The sequence below is a fragment of the Eurytemora carolleeae genome, unplaced genomic scaffold (genome assembly GCF_000591075.1).
Source record: "Eurytemora carolleeae unplaced genomic scaffold, Eaff_2.0 scaffold1094, whole genome shotgun sequence".
Taxonomy (NCBI): Eukaryota; Metazoa; Arthropoda; class Copepoda; order Calanoida; family Temoridae; genus Eurytemora; species Eurytemora carolleeae.
Genome location: NW_019397050.1, coordinates 7806 through 25110, shown reverse-complemented (window position 1 = coordinate 25110; position 17305 = coordinate 7806). Strand labels below are relative to the sequence as shown.

At 32.3% G+C, this 17305-nt stretch overlaps 1 protein-coding gene across 1 annotated transcript; it reads right to left on the bottom strand.

Annotated features, from left to right (window-relative positions):
* Positions 1–584: 584 nt before the first annotated feature.
* LOC111711428 (neither inactivation nor afterpotential protein C) lies at positions 585–16816 on the bottom strand. Its single transcript, XM_023485793.1, has 18 exons — positions 16709–16816; positions 16065–16161; positions 14333–14400; positions 13751–13839; positions 12515–12661; positions 10896–11049; positions 10003–10098; positions 9773–9882; positions 9522–9562; positions 8957–9032; positions 7882–7972; positions 7659–7719; positions 6606–6682; positions 4283–6453; positions 3851–4028; positions 2581–3456; positions 1840–1988; positions 585–731 (listed from the first exon to the last, which is right to left on the bottom strand). Exons 1-18 carry the CDS (start codon positions 16748–16750, stop codon positions 683–685), a joined length of 4572 nt encoding a protein of 1523 aa, XP_023341561.1. The 5' UTR covers positions 16751–16816; the 3' UTR covers positions 585–682.
* Between the last annotated feature and the right edge of the window lie 489 nt (positions 16817–17305).

Genomic DNA, 17305 nt, shown 5'->3' with positions numbered 1-17305 from the left:
AATAATTACAGGGGATGATCTATAACATAGATTGATGTTATAAAAGAATTATCGTGTCAAAATTCTATTTCTTGACGTATTTTCGACCTTAATGGAAACTCACGTGCAACGTAAAATTTTTTAAGTAACCGGATAAAGAAATTGAGTCTTTGCCACAAACTAAAATTGTCTAAACCCTATATTGGTGTACCCCTTTGATGTTTCAAACTTAGATTATTTGATTTCACAGAACTTTTAGTTTGTATTATCTAAGGTCTACGACATTAAGTTGCAATGATATATAGTGTAGAAGATCAGAGTTTGTGGCAAACACAATTACTTTGCTACAAACGAGCTACGAAGAAACAAAGTCATGCCAGTAAGCAGTAATAACGCATACATTTGACCTTCTTCCTCTGTCATGCCAGTAAGCAGTGATAACGCATACATTTGACCTTCTTTAGCTGTCTAGTTTGCAGTGATAGAGATAGATTCATAGAAACAACTAAGACAGGTATATAAGGTTAATTTTATAACAGATATATCAAGAATTGGTTACCTGCCGATGTGGATAATAAAGAACATTTATCATTAATTGGTCACAATTCTTTTTCTGGAAGTTTTTAAAATATTTTCCAATTTATTAATTCTAATTTCTAATTACAAAATAATAAGATTTAACAGAATTATCTAAACTTTCTTTCTAAAGAGAAATCTCGTTGGACTCTAAACTCATAACACAAGACTCGGCTCTGAAAAAAAATACTATAGACAGAATTTAAAGGGACTGTAAACAGAATTTAAAAGGACTGTAGACAGAATTTGAAGGGACTGTAGACAGTATTTAAAGGGACTGTAGACAGAATTTAAAAGGACTGTAGACAGTATTTGAAGGGACTGTAGACTGAATTTAAAGGGACTCTAGACAGTATTTAAAGGGACTGTAGACAGTATTTGAAGGGACTGTAGACTGAATTTAAAGGGACTGTAGACAGTATTTAAAGGAACTGTAGACAGTATTTAAAGGGACTGTAGACTGAATTTAAAGGGACTGTAGACAGTATTTAAAGGGACTGTAGACAGGATTTAAAGGGACTGTAGACTGAATTTAAAGTCTGAATCACAAGTTCACAACGGTACCCTGCACAGTTTACATAGAGATGGGCAGTTTTCACTTTTTTGAAAAACGCTCGTTTCGTTTTGTTAACGAGGGGAAAAAATCTGAAAACAAAATGATCATTTTTGAAAGGGATGAAACTAAGTTATAATAGTTTTTAAGAAGAAAAAATCGAAACGATCGTTTTGAAATGAAAACGATTTGAATATACAAATTACAAACCTCACTTCGAACGAGAAATTTGTTTAAATAAAATTTAAACAAAAACGATCGTTTTTACTTCAAACTGAAGTCCTTTCGTTTTTGGTTTTTAAAAGCTTAAAACTAACACTTCGGTAGTTTCAACAATTTATTTCTAAAAATAAATGTTAGTTTTTTGTAAATCCAAAACGAAACTAAAAACAATCGTTTTTGAAAGCGCTGCCCAGCCCTAAGTGTACAACTTAGTCTTATCAGGAATTGATTATTTAAAATTCTAATTTTTTTTAAAGGTGACTTGTGGCTTTATATTTTACTGACAAGGAAGAAAGTTGATAGAATTTAACACTTTTGAAGATTAAAAAACACGTCATTATCGTAAGTTTCGATCATATTAAGGTTTGAAGGACCGATGTGAAAAGGACCAAAGAATCTATAAATATCATCTACAGTCCCTCTTACAAGGATTATTAATTTTGAATGAAAACAAAGGTCATTTCAAAAAAGTTATAAATAAAAGGTTTTTTGAATGATAAAAATCTTACACTTCTGCATGAAGAACAGGAAGGTTTCTGACCCTGCATCTTCTGAGGGTATCTGTAGGGAGCTGATCAGTGCGTCGGAGTAGAGATCGAAAATCAAATGGACCATCTTCCTGGCTCAACTCACCGTGGGTAGAAGCACTCTTTTTCAACTAGAAATTAAATCATTAAAGGGATTGTTCACGGGTTATAGACAAAGAGAATAGAATATATATTAGAGAGGAATTTAGACAATCCCTCGGTATGTATTTGTTCAGTCCCTTTCAGCCTGAAAGGGAGTTCAAAGTGTGCAAATCATGTAAATGTTCAAAAATTTTATGCAGTAGAGTACATTAATACAGTATGTTCCCTAGAATATTCATTTCAATTTCGAATTTTTTAAAGCTGTTAAATAAGCTTTATAATGAATTAAGTGAATAATAAACATCATTTGAGTTATATTTGTAACGGAAAATCATCGTTTGTAAAGTGAAAGGCATAGAGTCTATGTGAAATGATCATTGGTCAATTATGAAACCAGCCTATTTCATAATTTGGTTTTCCTTTAATATTAATTTTAGATTTTCTATAAAATGATATTCCAGGGCCAAAAAGGTTATATAACATAAATATGTAAAGTACACCTGCAGTATGGAAACAGTACAGCAAAATTGCCGTTTAACACTTTTTTCTAGTAAATTCCCCTCTAATATATATTCTATTCTCTTTGGTTACAGGATGATTTATAAAAATTGTTTAAATTACCATGTTTAGCTGATGTACAATGCTTGTACTCATCTGTTTGGTTTCTGCTGCAGGTTGGAACATTTTTCTATTTGATACAGGATACTTTGCTCTGGTAGCTACTGGAGACTTAGCTCTTGATGATGTTGAGGCAGGAGATCTTGATCTGGATGCTGTTGGAGACACAGCTCTGGATATTGGTGTAGATCCTGCTCTAGATGCTCCTGGAGATGCTGTTTTTGATATAGCTCCTGGAGTGAGTATACCCGATGGCGTCCCGTGTAAAGCTGCAGTGTTCAGTCCTCCATGATAGGTGGCGCTAGTTTTCATCTGAACCTTGGCTGGGGGAGATTTTGTCATAGACTTATTCATCCTAGAGCTAGTAGAGGGGACTTTTAGAGATCGGTTGTTTTCTTGTCTTGGGGACTCATTATCCTTGCTGGGTACCCGGACTTTCTCAGTAGTTCTTTCTTTAATAACATGGCCAACATCGTGAGTTATCTTACAGCCGAGCTCATAAACCAGTGCATCAATATGGAAGTCCCAAGGATCACTGGGACCCTTGTCAGAGTAGAAGTTTACCATATCGTACAGTTTAATTGGAGGAAGAAACATGTCATTATGTCCCTTGTTCAACTTTTGTATTTCTATAAAATCTTCTGGACCCATCTTCTTGAGTCTAAAGTTTGATGGAACAGGTTGAATAGTCTCAATGTTACTGCTTTCTTTATTCTTCTTCAGGGATAATTGAATATCCAGGTTGTCAGTGAAAACCTTTCCAGAGAAAATCTTAAACATTTCTTCTTGTGTTATGATGGCCTGGGTTTGATGACCTTTAATTGCCTTTTCAATTTCAGCCACTGCTGCCTTTGCCTGGTGTATATTCAAGCCTTCCTCCTGTAATATAATTTGTGTAAACTGAAAAATATTAGTTTAGAAAAAATAATTTTAAGTGACATTTTATAAAAAGGAATTGAGTCTTTGTCACAATCTCTGATTTTCTAATCCCTGTATCTTTGCAATCGAAAGTCGCAATCCTTTGGTATTTCAATCTGTTCACCATCATGTTGAAAAGATATAGGGTTTAGAATATTCAAGAATGTGGCAAAGACTCAATTCCTTTTTTAATTTTACCATTAACAATTTACAACCTAAACCTTTATCAACTACTGGTGAGTAAATGAGCGAGCACATATCAAGCAATTTCTTCTCCAGTATTAAAAATAATGAAATCTCTATATCTAAGGCTAGTGTTGTGAATTATTGCTGGTATCTATGTTAAACCACTCACCTTTAAAATTTCTTCTGCCTCCTCTTTTCTGCCAGGATTAATTGACGACAGAACTTTAAGAAGGTCGTATCTGGCTTTAACACCCAGTTTTTGTCGAACTGAAAACCCTCTAAAATGTCTCTGTATTTCCAGAGCCGCCTTGTTCTTTTGCATTGTGGAGAATTTCGTATTGGGTTTCCTGAAATTTCATTTTAATTTACAAATATTGAAAAGTTACTAATTTATAAAAATTACGAAATTTCAGTTATACAAGCATATTTTTTTGCAGAATTTAAAACCAAAAAACTGATTGAGATGCATGTTTTTGTCTGTGATTATTTTTAAATATTAAAAAATGAGGAGTGATTTATGAATTATAGTTATAGTTATTTGTTTGAGCCGACTGGTATGAATTAAAAACCATAAAAAAGATTAAAAAAAAGGATAATTTACCTTATTCTTGTGTTTCCTTTGGGTACGGTAGATTTATATCGTTTCCACTTGTTTGTTATTCGTTTAACCATCATCATTTTTGACGCCAATTTAGACGTTTTCTCTCGTTCTGCCCGTCTTTTCGCCAAGTACCTTCTAACTGTAGACTGAATAACAACTATTTTTCGATACTGAGAATTAAAGATGTTAGAAAGATAGTTGATGTGATAATATTTAAGGAATATCTTTCTTTTTCCACATTCAAACCCATCAATTGACAGTCTGAGCATGAGAAGCTGGGCATTGTCTTTTGTAGCCACGACTCTTTCATCAAAGTCGAATCCCAGAAAGCAATATTGACGAAGGAATTCAGCAAAGGAAAGCCTATGAGGGAATCCCTTCTTTCGCACATAAGCAAACTCTTTTATATTAAATGCTTCAACTTGCTCCCCCAGATTAGCATTGTTATCAAAGCAGAATATGATGCTCATCCTGGTGTTAGCTATCAGCTTCATCAATTCTTCAATCCAATACCTGTACCTTATAATTATGGTTTGCTGGGCTAGTGTTTGGGAATATCCAACAGTCTCTCCATTGTCATCAAAGTCTACTTTTCCAAACTTGTCCAATGGAAACTGAAACAGATTTCTCAGACACTCGTCAGAGGATGACGTCATGGTTTGGATAATTTCGGGGTTAACAAAATTCTCATTTCGTTCAAACATTCCGCTTGTATCGTATTTGGTTTGGGACCAAAAATGATTTATTTTCAGAGAATTAGATTCCAAATGGCAATCCGGGGAGCTGACATACTTGCCACCAAGATATTGTTTGCCGAGGTCTCGGTCAAAGGAGCACATTTGGCTGGAGCACTCGTTCAGTACGGAGAAAAATCCAGAATCGGAGAGGAGAGAGTCAAGAGTAGCCCTGTTGTCCTTTACATTTGGATACTGTAATTTGATCCTGTTTTGTTTTGCCTCAATCTCTTCTAGTTTAATGGTTAGCTTGATTACCAACCAGTGAATGATCTCGTTGGTACAGTTTGCCAGGAGGGTTCCAAAATCATCTGAAACAACTCCAGTTTTGACAGCGATGCTTGGGAATTCTGTTATAGTGATCGAATGCTTGAATCCATGAATAGCAATGGAAAGTTTGAGATGACCGTTAATATAGTCCTCAACCCAATCCAGTAGCCTACTGTACAGAACACCGGCAAAAGCAACAGAATTGATTTCGGGTTCTTGACAGTGAAAGAATTTTCCATCCGTCATAACATTGGTTTGAGTGAGAGCTCTGACCAGAAACTCTGCATCTAACTCCAGAAGGTTGGCAATAGTTTCTAGAACGTCTGTATTCACTACTTGATGAATATCTCCTTCCCTTTCAAATGTAAGTTTGCCAATAAGTTGAATAGCAACAAGAACTCGTAGAATAGTATGAATTCCAGTTTCTGTACGAAACCCAAGAAGCTGGAGTGATTTAATAAACTTGGTGTAATTACTCAAAGTCTCTTTCAATAACATATCAGGCATATCTTCCTCCGACAGAAAATGATGAAGACCAAACTCCCTTATTCGTCCCTGCATCCTTAATCCTATTATAACCGTTTGAAAAACTGCTAAATCGTTCACGGCAGTTTGAAAGTTAGTTAATCCGTCCTGGAAGAAAGTATCAAACTGGGCCCCGCTCAAGCAACCAGTACTGTTGAAGCAAAGCTTTGTAACCCTAAATGCTGACTTACCCTGGTTCAAATTTCGTGATGTCAACATTTGTATGATAAAATCTGCTCCGAGAACTTTATCATGAGTATTTTTCACTTCAAACCTCTCCTCTGAACCTAGTTTACACAGTGTATTCAGAGCCATGGAGTATGTATTGCCTATTCCACTTGAAGAGTAACCATAGATCAAAAGTAACTGATTTTTCTTCTCATGGTTCATTTTGTTAAATGCATTTTCTGCCTCTGCCACAATATGCGGCTCATTGGGTTCAAATTTCGGTATTTCAGTAAAGTCCTGATACTCAGGGCTAACTGCAATCAATAAATCACCCACGTATGTGAATGCAAGTTTGGCTTCTCGTCTTTTTTGCAAAGTTTCCGCAATCTTCTTTGACTGCATGTATTCGTGACTGTTCACAATATTCTCAGTTTTGATCATATCCACATCATTCAGAGTTTTATGTTTTAACTCCTAAAAATAAAAAAATTAAAATTTACATTCTTTGATTTCTCATTTTAAATCAAAAAACTTAACATAAAAAGAAAGAAAAAACATCTTTTTGTCAATGATGCCTGTGAGATTTAAAAAAATCGCTTTTCTTAGAATAGTTAAAAAATGTAAACCTTATGAATAGCAGTTCCAAACTCATCAGCCTTGTTCAATTTCTCCTTATCCACCCATTTCATCAGCATACATAACCCTCAAACAAAATTGCAAATAAAAAACCCAATTTTACCGAAAATGTAACAAAATAACAAAAGAGGTAAAGCTTCTCCGGACAAAGATATTTTGTTTCCTAGACTGTTATTCTAATTAATCGACAGGTTTCGTACAAAAATATTTATATAAATATATTATTTTTACGTGAAAAAATGAGTGCAAAATTTGACAAACATCTAATGTAAATACATTGATTGCAATCGTTAAAGAATAATCCCCCGTGAAATCTTTATAATAAAACAAGACATTCGTTTATGTTGCGTATAGCCGGCCAAACTAATAAAATTGGATTTTTTTTTTCAAAATTTGTTTTTCAATTACTTTTCCACGGGCAACGCTAGGACCTTCAGCTAGTCAATAATATTTCAATAATAAGAATAACTTTTTGATAAACTGTCCTATCTACAGCATTGCCCGACCAATCAAATCCTAGAAAACCTAGGAAGTACATTGACAGAATTTCATTCTACAGTTGTAACATCAAGCATCTAAAGATTTGAAAAATTGTGCAATGAAGATTTTAGCCCCTAATGAAAACCCCATAGTATACTATTTGTATCCATAACCCAAATGAAATGGTTTATCTAAAAGTACACTACTGTCAAGAAAAATAAAAATTACAAAAAATGTACATGTCTTTAGTAACAAAAAATAGTTAAATTTGAAAAAAATTACCATGATACTTAAACAAAATAGAATTATTTTTAATTATTTTCACTCATATTTCAACAAATTAGTAAATATATTAAATTAAATTGAAAAATTGTGAAAGTTTTAACAAAGATATTTTAACAAAATAACATATTTAAAATGGTTTTACTGATATTTAGACAAACTTGCAAAACATATATTTAGACCATAATTTTTACTAAAATCACTGATTTTTAAAATATTATGACTATGATAATTAAAAAGATTGGAAAAATGTTATGGCTGATATTTGAAGAAGAATTTACCATGTTGAATATACGTTGGATTCTGTGGAATAGATTTGAAGAGAGGATGTTCTATTACTTCCTGCAGAGCCAAAATCAGACTTTTTATCAGAGGAAATTATTTTTTCTAAATTGTTAAAAAAGATGATTTTTTTAGTAATACACGTTTTAAACTTTATTGAAAACAATTTTTAGCATTTAGAAGTTTTGAAAATCTTCAAATTTTTGTTTGTTTGATTTATTCCTGGAGCATAGGTCTTTGATCATAATCTTTGATCAAGGTTTCAGTCACTATGTCATGTAGAGCTAAACCCCACTCCTCAGGGTGGGATAACCTAGCATGGATTTATTATCTATGATATTTATTTACATGTTCAGTGGGATAACCTAGTATGGATTTATAATCTACGATATGTATGTACATGTTCAGAATTTTCTGTCACAAACAACGTTGTATCAAATAAATCTAATTTTTTCGTTTGTTGAATTGCAGGGGATATATGCCAAAATGCTTGCTTTTATTTCCTTGTTTAGATTTTTTTATAATCTCGATGGCAGATTTTTAAAAAATCGTGATATTGATTCTTTAGTCATTCCTCTGTTTTTGTTAGTTTACCTTGTTGGTAGATTTTTGTTAGTTTACCTTGATGGTAGATTTTTGTTAGTTTACCTTGTTGGTAGAGTTTTGTGAGTTTACCTTGGTGGTAGATTTTTGTTAGTTTACCTTGTTGGTAGATTTTTGTTAATTTACCTTGGTGGTGGATTTTTGTTAGTTTACCTTGGTGGTAGATTTTTGTTAGTTTACCTTGGTGGTGGAGTTTTGTTAGTTTACCTTGGTGGTAGATTTTTGTTCGTTTACCTTGTTGGTAGATTTTTGTTAATTTACCTTGGTGGTGGATTTTTGTGAGTTTACCTTGGTGGTGGATTTTTGTGAGTTTACCTTGGTGGTGGATTTTTGTGAGTTTACCTTGGTGGTGGATTTTTGTTAGCTTACCTTGGTGGTAGATTTTTGTTAGTTTACCTTGGTGGTGGAATTTGTTAGTTTACCACCTTGTTGGTAGATTTTTGTTAGTTTACCTTGGTGGTAGTTTTTTGTTAGTTTACCTTGGTGGTGGAATTTTGTTAGTTTACCTTGTTGGTAGATTTTTGTTAGTTTACCTTGGTGGTGGATTTTTGTTAGTTTACCTTGGTGGTGGATTTTTGTTAGTTTACCTTGGTGGTGGATTTTTGTTAGTTTACCTTGGTGGTAGATTTTTGTTAGTTTACCTTGGTGGTGGAGTTTTGTTAGTTTACCTTGGTGGTGGATTTTTTTAGTTTACCTTGGTGGTGGATTTTTAGGTATCTGCATAAGTGCTCTCATAGGATGTAGATTATGTAGAGGTGGGGCTCCTTCAGCTTGAAATATTCAATATACATAGTGCGTTGACTAAATTTAGTGAAAAGTGAAAAGCAGTTGAACTATGCAGACTTAGTTAAACAACTTCTTTTTAACATTAGGCGTCCACTCAAAAGAAGGGGTTCAACTAAAGAATTGAGTCTTTGCCACAAACTGCTAGTTTCTAATACCTATATCTTTGCATCCTGAGATGGATATTCCTAAATATGAATGCTGTTTTAGATAAATAATCTAAGTTTAAAATATCAAAGGTTTACTCCATCAGGTTGATAAGTTATAAGGATAGAAAATTTGAGTTTGTGGCAAGGACTCAATTCCCTAAGTCCAGTACCACTAGACATATCTAAACAAAATTGATTGTTCATATTACATTTCGAAATAGTCAATTGATATGATCAATAAATAATAAAAATATAAAACAAAGTACATCAGATATGAGGGTTGAGAAAGAAATTGTGGTTTTTGTTTCGCTCTTTAAATGTGCTTACCTAGCTCAATAATTGTAATACCTAGAGACCATACATCACATCTAAAATAATAATATTTTTAAGTTTTTCATAATCGAATAGATCGAATGCCTCAAACTCTACTCTTCTTTTATGTAATCTGAAGAACTTTTAATTTCCATAACTTTCCAGATTATAGCTTTGTTATTTAATAGATCTTGTAAAAAAAGCATTTTATTCTCTGATTAAAAATAGGCATAAAATTTAATTTCAAAATGTTTTGAATATTCTACCTTCCATCATACTCCACAATTACATCTGGATCTCCAGCTAGTATAACCTCAGGGGCCATCCAGTAGGGGGTCCCTACACGGGTCCTTCGTCGTTCTTCAGCATTCCCTAACTATAATTTATATGGAATAATAATAATTATGATAGTAGTAAGGATGTTAATAATAATAATAATAATAATAATAAAAATAATTATAATAACAATGATAAGGATTATAATAATAATAATAACCTGACAAGAAATACCGAAGTCCACTAGTCTAACTTCTCCCTGTCTGTTAAGAAGAATATTACTTCCTTTAACATCTCTATGAATACAGTGACTCTCCTGAAAACAGACCAGATTTAGAATGAGATTAAAATTCATTACATTTTTATTTAACATTTATGTCAAATGTCAATTTTAAAATTTCCATTAAACTCTCTAAAAAGATCTAAAAATTCAATTTGCTACGATACAAATTTTATACAATTACAAAAGTTTAAAAAATTTAAATCTTGGCTTTTAAAATCTTTCTTTGGAAAAAAAAAAATGATATTTTCGAAATTTAAGGAACTGTAAACACAAATTCAAAGGAACCTCTATGCAAAGATGGCAATGACCGATTTACAACGGTACCCTTGAACGCTTTGTCTGATCAAATATGAATTAGATATCCATGTTTTTGTTTATTTAAAACTGTTTTTCATTTGATGGGGGTTTTCTGCAAAAGCGATTTAAGAAATTTTTTTTTAAATCTCGCTTCTTAGTTTTGCAGATTTACGGTTTTTTATTGGAGGATAACTAGCAAAATTTACATGTATACAGTCTTTCCAAGGTTCGACAAAAGATTAATCCCAATTGATTTAGCCCGCATCAAACTAAAGCAAACTTAAGCATGAAAAATTGAAATCTATTATGTTTTCAATCATAATCCTCTGATTAGGAAGCTATTGAGAAAAAACTAAAATGTTTTAAATGGATATAATGTAACCAAATAAATTTGCCTTTCTCATATTTGCGAGTAAAATTAGAACAATAGGAGCAACAATATGACAAAGTCGTATCAGTAATATTAATGTTATTTGACCTTCTCCTCCTGGTTAGTTTGCAAAATATAATTTTGTCTTGAAACCCAACTTTACCTGTAAGTAGATGAGAGCATGTAGGACCTCCTTGATGATGTACGCTATCTGATCATCAATAAGACGACGACCTCGTTTCACAAGTTGTCGAGCTAGTTCAGATGCAGGTCCAGCATCACACAGCTCAAGAGAGAACCATATATGTGGTCCACATCTAGTTACGAAATATTGAATTCTTTGAATTAATCAAATATGTACAAAGCACTGCAGTTTTTAGTTACATTGTTATAAATAAAGGATGAGACTTCAGATACGACTGTATGGAATTCATTCATTCTTATTTTTTTACATTTCTGGCTACCTGCAACTGTATATGTAACATATCTCTTTACTTATTAAATTAAATTTTTACTTATTTTTTTATTTGAATAAGTAAAATTATAGTTTTCTATCATTTTGGGAAGTTTTTTTTCTTTTCATTTCAAAATGATAAATGATATCTTTGCCAAAGGTTTATCTTATTTTGGAATATTTTTACCCATTTCTTCATATTTAATAATATATTCTAATTAAATTTTACAATATTTTTAAATATTTATATGGTATCAGATAAAAATATTTTGAGATTTCTGTACTTCTTGTTCTTAATTTTCTTTTGTTCGTTTATCTTTCATACATCTTTTATACAGCTTTCAAAATAGTTTTATTAAAATAGAGTTGCGGAGCAGGTAGGAGAGAGATAAAAAATTTGTAGGAAGAAGGGTTATAGGGGATTCCTCCCTGTGTTCCTTCTATTATACTCTTTCCGAGTTAAGGGGCATTAAGAAAACTCATAACTGCACCCATAACTGCAAAATGGGGAGTTGTAAACTTGTGAGCTCTCTCTAGAGAGGAATCTTCCATAGCAGTCCAGTCCTCACACCTAATTGAGTAAAAAACCAGTATGGTTGTGAATGGGTTGTACACCCATCAGGGGTTAAACTCTCTCTTTCAGTACACCAAGCTGAAGATGAAGTTTTGTTTTATTCTATGTACATTCCTTGCTCCCCTGCAAGGATACAAAATGTGCAACTAGACACAACGCTCCTATAAACTGTAATTCTGGGACCACATAAGATAGGTCCGCTCTCTTCTGATGAAGCCAAAGAACTGTATTTTACCCATTCTAATATTTGTATTAGATTCTGTTAAAGTTCTTAGGTACTCTGAAAACCTTTCTGGGATTTGATTAAAGTTTGAAGAATGAGGAAAAGTTCACTTCTGATTTTCAATTCACAATATCATATTGAAATCATATTTGAATCAATATTAGCAAACATATGCGGCTCTACTGCATTCGGCGTGGGGGTATTTTGAAAGGGGAGGGTTTTTTGTAAGTTGAGGGGATATATTTTGTAAGGGGAGGGATGTTTTGTAAAAAATGGGGAAACATATTTGCAATGATGGCGTCTATAGTACACGGTAAATGAGAGGTTCTGGTTAAAAGTCCATGAGCATTGACTTAAGAACCCATTTTTTTCTTTGTTAAATGGAGATTTTTCGTATTTGCTATTTGATTCTTTATTGTTTGTATTTCGAGTATTTCGAGTGTAAAAGTATATAAAATCTTTCACGGCATTTTCGACGGATTCTAAATTAAAGAAGAAAATATAGTTGTAGTTTTACGTGATAAATCTGACCTGAATGCTCCATAGAGTTGGGGAATATTTGGATGCAGACTGTGATCTGTCAGTATCTGATATTCCTGAAGAACTTCTTCAATGTTCTCTTCAATATTCTCAACTATCTTGATTGCAACTTGTCGTTTAGAAACTACATCAACAGCTCTGGAACGGAAATAATGGTTATGTATATGTATTGCATTACGCAATTACTTCCAAAGATGATTATTTTATAAATGTTATAATTGATTTGAATCTTACAAAGTTTTTTTTCGACTCTATCAAATTTGTATAGGACTCTTATCAAGGTTTTATGGGGTTTATCCTAGTTTTATTGGGGTTTGTCAAGGTTTCATGAGATTCTGTCAACGTTTATGGGATCCTACCATATTTCTGTAGGATTATCTCAAATTTACTTGATTCTATAAAAGTTTTATGAGATTCTTTTGAAGTTTCCAGGATTCTATCAAGCTTCTATCAGCTTTATGGCCGGGATTCTATCAACGTTATATGGTTTTCGATGGTTTTCGTTTTCGGATTCATTCCAAATAAAATTTTGAAGATTTGAAGTTTTTAATACAAAAACATATTTCCAAAAGTGCAGAGTGTGCAAAGAACAAAATAATTTGCAAATTATTATTCTTGTATTATTTGTACTTTTTCAAATAATAAAGAAATTGAATAGACGTTTTTCCTTGGTAATTTTCTAGATAGAATTTCCTTTTAATTATATAAATTTGTTTACAATGATTGAAGGTTCAGTTGGCAGATTCATATTTAGTGTGTTCAAAAACAAAACTTCATTTAGAATCATACAGATTTCTGAGCAGTACCAAATGGAACTAAGGACACTTCTCGAAAATTCTTATTTTAATTAATCCCTATATCTTTATAACATGATGGTCTAAATTCCCAGGATAGTTAACACTATATTTGATGCGTCTAATATGATAGTTTGAAATATCAAAGGTCTTTGACTTCCGATATTATTGATAGGAGGGTTAGATAGTCGAGGGTTAGAAAATTAGAGTTTGAGACTTTTTTTCAAAGAAATTTCGTTTAAGAAATATGTTGGACAGAAAAATCGGGTTTTAAAGAAAAGCTATTTTTATCATTTTTATATGTTTTTATTACTATAACACATTTTTACATCTTTAATGTTAATTTTTTACTTCGGACTGATAAACCAATAGAAATAAAAAGTTGTTCTGAACCGTGAATTATTATAGTTGTGGTGTTCCGAATGTCTCTTACCTGTGAACTAGGCCATAAGTTCCTTGCCCTATCTCTTCAAACAGATCAAACCGTTCTACAGCATTAGCTGGAAGAGCCAATACATCCTCCTAAACAAATGAAACAAATAAAAAATCAAATAAATAAAACAAATCAAACAAATCAAATAAATCAAACAAAAAATTAAACAAATGAATCAATTCAAACAAATAAAAAAATAAAAAAATAAAACAGATCAAACAAATTAAACATTCTTTTTAACATTCAGATCAGAACTATGAAGCTATTATTCAATACATCTGATTTTATTTCGCATTCGATTCACGAAGCATTTTTTTCGTAATTAATGCCTGGTTACAACGGTACCCTTATGTCTGATCAAGTATGAGTGAGGTATCAATGTTTCTGAATTTTAAAAAACTGATTTTTCAATTGCGATTATACTTTACAAAGTGACTTGGGAATTTCTATTTAAGGAAAACACAAAATAATTTTAAACCATAAAAACGACAATATCCTCCACATTAGTGGCCAGGTATAGGTTGGAGGGTACCGCTGTTAGCCTACCATCACTTAAAAGTACCTTAGTACTTAGTTGTGTACCTTAGTAAACTGACTATGGATAAATGCCTCGCTATGATTGGAAGTTGATGATCTCCGAGAGGAATTATCTAAACATTTAAAGTGATCGCCATGAACACACTGATTCTTAACCCTATTCCCGCTGGGGGGGGGGGGTCAATTTGACCCCCCCCCTGTAGTTTTTTCTACATAACTCAAAAAGTATTGGTCTGAGGCTGTTGAAATTTTCTGACTTTTCTTACATACCCAAAGCCCTCCCTTTAGGCCTAAAACCGGGCTTTAATACTAACTGCCTGAGTCCTCAGGCACACTGCCTGAATGACTGCTTTTGCCTGTAGCAAACTAAATCTTTGTTTTGACCCACTTTCACTTGTCAGATTTTGATAAAATTTAGCTTTTTGGAAAGCCTATGACATAAGGAAACGGATTGCACAAATTTTGCGAAAAAAAGATTGCAAATTTTTTGCAAAAAACCTGTCAAAGGAAATTTGCACATTTTTAGTTTTTCTTGATTAAAAATCAGGTTATTTAAAATTTTGCAAAAATTTTTGCATATTTGAAATGGCATGGTCAAGGGCTTTTCAAAAATGTATAATTTGTCATTTTTTGGACAAATTTTTTTTTGCAAACATTTTTACTATAAAACTGGATTTTGCGATAAAAAATTCAATTTTCGCAAATTTGCAAATTTTTTTGCAGATTCTAAAAGTAGAGCACAAGAGCTTTCTAATGATGTATCATTTGTCATATTTGGACATAAAACATGGGATTTAGAGGGGGGGGTCAAATTGACCCCCCCCCCAGCGTATCCTGGTTTTCAAGTACCCCAGCGGGGATAGGGTTAAAGGGATTGTAGACAAAAGTTTTGATCGTCTTGGACACAAATACATTACTCCAAAAATGGCAAACTTCTTTAAATTCTGAAAAATTAAGTTTTTTCAACCTTCAAACCAGCGTTGAAGCAAAGTCGACCTATATCTTTCTGTTTCATTTTCCAAAAATGACACAAAATCTAAAATTTGGCTGAATTTCAACATGAAATTAACTCACAAAAAAACGTAGTTACGACAAAGACAGTATAATTGGTGTTATTTTTCGAACCTTAAAATGTTTATTTTAGTAATTACGCGATGCTCAGAACCACTTATACATTGGTTTGGCTGGGGGCCGGGGGGAGGGGGGTCGCGTCGTATATTGGCAAACTCAAATTCTCTTTTATTGTTGTCTTATCTGCGCATTTTGTCCATTCTGTGCAATCCGTTGCTTTCAGTGATACATCGTTTAAGAATTTATTAACTTTTTTTAATCGATGAAGGAGTTTAAACAGAACAGTTTTTCTTTTTCATATAATCTTAAACAGTAACAATTATAAAGGAATTGAGTCTTTGCCACAAACTCTGATGACTAGAGCTTTGCAACCCAATGACAGAACTTAGATATTTCAAAATAAAAATTCTATTAGATAACATAATCTAAGTTTTAAATATCAAAGGTTTACAGTAGAGGCTTCAAAGATATAGAAATTAGACAATTTGAGTTTGTGACAAAAACTCAATTCCTTTAGGAGAATTTTCTGTTTTTATTTTATAAAATCAAAAAATATATTTGAGTTTATCCGATTTTATGATTATGGGTTACAATAATAATATCAAATATATATCTCATATTTATATAGATATATATGGATAAAACCTACCATGATAATTAGATATTAAATATATATCTCATATTTGTATATATGGATAAAACCTACCATGATAATGAGATGGAGACATCTCCTTGTTCATTGTTAAAGCGGGAGACAGAAATCCATTCGGAGTTTTGACAGACAGTTCAGCTAAACCAGCAGTCTGGAATGAATATATTCTAAATATTATCAATCTAATAAAAGGGCCACGAATTCAACTAACCTGATGTACAGAGAGAACCAGAAAACAGGAAAACTACTTTTAGACAAAAGTTATGATAAAGTCAAATGAATACATGACACAGCAGTTGTGCACTCATTTCATTGAATAAATGATTTAATTAGCTACTATTAAAACTACTTGCTTTGTAACAACATCAAATACACTAAGTGATTTTTTTTAATGTCGTCTTCCAACTTCACAGTTTTCTGGTTCTCACTGTGATTCTATTGGATCGTAATATCGAGCTGCCAAAAGTTTTGTTAGAAATTAATAACAAAATTTAGGGATTTTTTACAAACTTTAAAATATCAAACATTCTAATATTGAACGTTTCAATATTCATATTTCAAGAATATGACTTTTACATTTTAGGTTAAAACACGATTTGTAGGATTGAAGAAGCTATATTTTCAGAATGTTAAACAAAAAATCAAAAATATTAGAAGCACTGATGTTTTTGTATATGATTTTGATGATATAAGTTTACCTGCTGCAAATTTGAGTTGCTTTTTTGAGACATATGAGACATCTTTACCTAGTGCAATTTCATCTGAAATAAAGAAATTTAAATTCGGGTCAAGGAATGATTAATGACCCTTTTCATTCGATTGTACAACCAATTTTAGCCGACTCATAGGAACCAACCAAAAATCGGGTAGATTTAACTGAAAATGCAATTTGCACATCTTTGCGAATAACCCCTTTAAATGAGTTTTTATCAATAAAAACTATTAATAATAGAAGTTCATTGAGAAAAATTACGTTGTATCGTTAATTAATTAGCAATCTTTTTGGTTAAAAAAATAACTTTTTCACTGTGCAAAATTACCCTGACTTAAAGGGACTGTTTGCGTAAATTTGAGTAAATCTTCATTTTAAGAGTGGCGTGTCTGTTTCATAACAAAAGGACAATGAACTCAAAGGCTTGTAATTGTTAAACATTGCTTGCAAGCTGTTTTTATTTTGAGAAATATTAATACTCACTTTCTATAGAAGTCGCAGAAAATAAATATTTACATTAAAAATTAAAAAAAACTGCGTTGTTTCAAGGAATAGAAGCAAAGTTCTCAGCTGCTTCACAGGT

Bases quoted from the DNA above. Each gene is read 5' to 3' on its own strand.
- LOC111711428 (XM_023485793.1), bottom strand. From the start codon at position 16,750: ATGTCTCATATGTCTCAAAAAAGCAACTCAAATTTGCAGCAG. The intron at 16,162-16,708 runs GTAAACTTATAT...TATTCATTCCAG, and splicing joins GCAACTCAAATTTGCAGCAG to ACTGCTGGTTTAGCTGAACT. The intron at 10,099-10,895 runs GTAAAGTTGGGT...GTCTGTTTTCAG, and splicing joins ATGCTCTCATCTACTTACAG to GAGAGTCACTGTATTCATAG.